Source organism: Oncorhynchus mykiss, chromosome 11 (genome assembly GCF_057628025.1).
Source record: "Oncorhynchus mykiss isolate SJ-2025 chromosome 11, ASM5762802v1, whole genome shotgun sequence".
In the NCBI taxonomy this organism is placed as follows: Eukaryota; Metazoa; Chordata; class Actinopteri; order Salmoniformes; family Salmonidae; genus Oncorhynchus; species Oncorhynchus mykiss.
Genome location: NC_143032.1, coordinates 65,195,176 through 65,200,131, shown reverse-complemented (window position 1 = coordinate 65,200,131; position 4,956 = coordinate 65,195,176). Strand labels below are relative to the sequence as shown.

The following is a 4,956-nucleotide window of genomic DNA, read 5'->3' as shown; positions in this document are numbered from 1 at the left end:
TGATGTAATTTAGAACAAACACAGGGTAAACCCCAAGCACCACGTGTGGTTTTGGAAAATCAGAGTTTTTACGTCAAACACCTTATAAGGAGTTCCGGTACAGACAGATGAGCTTATATGGTCGTTCCGTCTGTGATGTGTCCTCCTTATGTGGAAAAAGAGGGCGGAGTAGCAGTTTGGTATAAAACCCTGTCCCTCCAATCTCATAACAAGAAACAAGAGCTAAAGACAGTTTAGTACTAATTTCGAGGTGAATTGTTTATGGAAATAGTCACATTCAGTACTCTCTGACTGAAGTCAAATTGTTTTAATTAGTTGATCAAGTTTGAAATATATTCTGATCAAGAACAAGTGTGTTTTGCCAAACATTTTGTTGCTTTTAGGCTAGTCTATAACTTTCCACAGGAGAAACAAATCAAAGCGACAGTTTTTTTACCTGTTTATTTTTTGGGACCAGAAGTAAATAATGTGTACAACCAGCGAGCCTCTGGAGATAACTGGTATTGAGTTGGCCCACATCCTCAGAACTCCCCAGGACCAGTTCGCCTCAGGCGGCTGTGTACTGCTGGACTGTCGGCCTTTCCTTGCCTTCTCCAGGACTCACATCTCTGAGTCCCGCAATGTCAACTGGAACTCCATGCTCCGGCGTCGGTCCAAGAGCTCTGTTGTTTGTTTGGAGTGGTTGGTCGCGGACAAGGACCTCCTTGGTCGGCTGTGCAGGGGGGATTTCTCACCAGTGGTGGTGCTTGATGAGAGTAGCCTTTCTATGGCAGAACTGAAAGGGGAGAGCTTGGCCAGTATGCTGCTGAACGCTCTACAAGCCGATGTCCAATCCAGCTCAGCACAGATCTGCTTTCTAAAAGGTGAGATTTACCAGGCTACAAAGCAAAACAAGTCGACTATTAGATACATTTTGAATGAAATCAAATGGCCTACAAAATAAAACAAGAATACCCCAAAAAGTCCAAAGTTGGAGTTGTTAATTAATATCTTTAGGCCAAAATATTATAATAACCATATTATTTCGTTACATACATTTTTTTATAATTTCCTCTACAAACCATCATCTAACTAGGTCATGTTCCTATCTGGTACAGAAGAGGTAAGGAGTTATGTCATAAGCTGCTGAGTGTCATTGTAATGTTTCTTAATGGCAGGTGGCTTTGAGGGGTTCCATGAAGAATATCCAGACGTCTGTTTCAACTCCCCAGGCCTGCTGGGACACAGCCCTCCAATGATGGACCCAGAGCCTAGCGTGACAGGGCGGAAAACACCACTCTATGATCAGGTGAGAGACTGGGAAAATAACTGAAACAGTTGCATGAGGACATTTTTCTCAGGCATTTGTCCACTACTTTATTTGGTTTGGGATGTTTTTCCTTCATGGATTGAAATCAGTCATGTTTTGGTTGGTTATTGTTTTTGATTGGTTGGTTTGTGTTCGATTAACAGGAGGGTCCAGTGGAGCTCCTCCCCTTCCTGTTCCTGGGCAGTGCAGTTCATTCCTCAAGGCGCGAAACTCTCACTGCAGCGGGGATCACGGCAGTGCTCAACGTGTCCTCCTCCAGCCCCAACCTGTATGAAGAGGACCTAAAATACATGAGACTCACTGTAGAGGACAGCCTGGCTGCAGACATCGCAGCCCGCTTCCCTGAGGCCATCGCCTTCATAGGTCAGTTCTACTACTAGCATCACCTTCTGGCTGTGTCCCAAAAGGCACCTTATTCTAATTTGGTACGTAGACATTGGTCAGGTTCCCCTGCTCAGACGTTGCAATCATCCACCAATGGTTGCGTGCCATGAAATCGACTGTGGCGTTGTGCACCAGATTAATATAACATATGATGTGGTAAGCTGGTACGTAAAGTATCTATCTGGCATGCGTCAGCAACGTCTGAGCAGGGGAACACGACCATTGTCTCCTCTCCTTAATTTGAAAACGCAGGACAGGTGAAAGATTGCCAATTTCTGGGACATTTCTTTCACATATATCTAGATTGAAGAGACGAGGAAGGAAACCATTTTAGACTATTGAGACTGTGTGCTAAAACACAGAGCTCAAAGCTAACTACCCTGCTCTGTACCTTCTCTGTTGCAGACTCGGTGAAGGAGAGTGGTGGTCGTGTGCTGGTGCACTGCCAGGCTGGCATCTCTCGCTCGGCCACTATCTGTCTGGCCTACCTCATCCACGCCCGCCGCGTCCGATTGGACGAGGCTTTCGACTTCGTGAAGCAGCGACGCCAGGTCATCTCTCCTAACCTGGCCTTCATGGGACAGCTGCTGCAGTTTGAGACCGACGTTCTGTGTCACTGACCCCATCATTAGCCATATATTTCTATATACGCTTTGCCACTAACAAGACTAGCAGAAATATAATTCTGAGGAAGACTCAAGAGAAAGGTACTGTATATATGCACTTCCACTAGGTGGATTAGTCCAAAAAGTTGGACTAAAGGTCCACCTAATCCACTTGGACTGTGATGAAGAAAGTTTATCGATTTCACACGTTTTTATGTGTCTGTGCGTGGCCACAGCCTCATATAACTGCTCAGAGAAATGTTTACCCACTCTGCCACTGGCTGGGCTGTATCTGAGAGAAACCCACAGAGACAGTACATGGTGAGAGGAATGTATATCTGCTGTACTGCTGGCAGGAGATATATATATGTGTGTGTGTTTGCCTTTGCAAGGGCTGACATAAAGGCCTATACTGTGTGATAAACCCCAGCAAGCTGTTGGGTACCAGAGTAATAACTACTGTCTGTAAAGCTAAATGTGAATGATTTGTATCTTGATCAGGTGATTTAATGTATAAAGGGCAATACATCAATACAATCAATTTCCTAACACCAGTGCAAATCTGAAACAAGCTCATCCTTATCAAATCATAGGTGTTGGCTGTGGCTTGCAGGTCTGCTCTGGGCAAAGGGAAGAAGCCATCTCAATCCTTATGTTGTTTTTATAAAACTTTTATTTTTAATAATTTTATTATGGTTTTGACAGTTGTGATTTACACTGTCGGTTACTGCACTTTATTTGCCAATGTGGAGGCAGATTCCTGCTGTTTTTCACATAGATGAAATACTTTATAAACTGGAAAACACATGTTTGTCTATGTATGTGTATATAATGATGCCCTGTATACATACAGTGCCTTAAAGTATTCACACCCCTTGACTTTTCTACATTTTGTGGAGTTACAGCCTGAATATAAAGTGGATTATATTGAGATTTTGTGTCACTGGCATACACACTGTAGGAGCCAAATATGTCATATTGTACATCGGCATGTTTCCAATTCAATGCATTTCTGTTGTATGTGTGTTTGCCGTTAATCCCCTGTCAAGTGTGTGTACCCCCTCTACAGGCCAATGGAGAATGCAGTTAGAAGGGGTACATGCTCCAAGGCCTACTGGGAGTGACTGGAATGGCTGCACACAGTCTTTTGACCATGACAGACCATGTTTATCATGCTGTTTGTTCCTTTAGTTTAATGATCAGAATTAGTTTTGGTAGAATTCAATGCATTTTTGTATCCAGAGCAACGACAAATGTATTATTTTTCAACTTGAATCAAACTCTGGACATGGGATGTTAATGCGTCTAGACTAACATTTCACCCCTCTCCATTGTGGCTAAAGGATTAACAAAGGGGTTGAATACTTATTGACTCAATGACTTGACATTTCATATTTAATTGGTAAAAATGGATAAAAACATCATTCCACTTTGGCATTATGGGGTATTGTGTGTGTAGTGGCTAAATTGTCCAACATAAATGTCTCAATACAATTTACACTTTAAGGCAAGCCGAAATAAGTTCTGAAGTAAAAATGTGATTACAAGTCACATAAGGTGCATGGACTCACTCTGTGTGCAATAATAGTGTTTAACATGATTCCTGAATGACTACCTCATCTCTGTACCCCTCACATACACCTGCCTGTATGAAGAAGTGATTTATAATGTAACAGCGTCCTCTAGTGATAGCTTTGAAGACCAAGTTTTAGTATTATTCAGATAATAAATGTAGATATCTAGAGATATCCAGTGGATGGCGGTCTAGGACCAGTCCTCCTCAAAATACCGAAATACCGAAATTTGCACCTATGATGCATTTTTCATCACATGAAGACAAACGCAGCATCACATGATGCAAAATGCATCATACAAGCCAGATTAGCCTAGGGGAAGCAGGCAGCCTAGTGGTTAAAGTGTTGGGCCAGTAACTGAATGGTTGCTACATCAAATCCCTGAGCTGACAAGGTAAAAATCATCTGTCGTTTTGCCCCTGAACAAGGCAGTTAACTCACTGTTCCTTGGCTGTCATTGTAAATAAGAATATGTTCTTAACTGACTTGCCTAGTTAAAATAAAAAACTGTATTTTGAAAGTTACATATCTTGAAAACTTGATTGCTGACATGCAAAACATTTTGGGACTATATCAACAATGGACTAATGGAGCAAATACCAAAATGTGAATCAGACTCCATTTTCGTTCATAATTATACAACTTTTTTTTAAACATTTATTTATAAAATAGGAAATAGAGAGAGGGAGATCTGAGAAGTCAAGGGCAAAAAATGCCAGACTGGGAATTTTAAACATGGAGCCGTATTTATTGAGCGTCTCAGAGTAGGAGTGCTGATCTAGGATTGATGTTAACCATGTTATCTAATGTAAATCGAAAGACATCTTTCTGACCAGACCTAATGGCATCATGAAGACAAGTGCCTGCTATTCCACTCTAATTTGAAAATGTCATCTAAATGATAAAATTACCTGATGCGTTTTACATTTTATTCGGTGTCCCCACCCCCTCCATCCCTCACCCTAAAATCTAACCCTCACCCCGTGAGGATACTAGCCTACCCATTTGAAGACAGACTGCTTCGTTTTCTCAGAATATAATTCAATTTTGCTGTCTTGATCAAACCAAAGCCTGGATAAAGAGC

General features: G+C 41.9%; 1 protein-coding gene across 1 annotated transcript; it reads left to right on the top strand.

Moving 5' to 3' along the window:
• Window positions 1-202: 202 nt before the first annotated feature.
• Window positions 203-3,870, top strand: dusp2 (dual specificity phosphatase 2). Its single transcript, XM_021621846.3, has 4 exons — window positions 203-863; window positions 1,158-1,288; window positions 1,453-1,672; window positions 2,099-3,870. Exons 1-4 carry the CDS (start codon window positions 467-469, stop codon window positions 2,311-2,313), a joined length of 963 nt encoding a protein of 320 aa, XP_021477521.3. The 5' UTR covers window positions 203-466; the 3' UTR covers window positions 2,314-3,870.
• The last annotated feature ends 1,086 nt before the right edge of the window (window positions 3,871-4,956 follow it).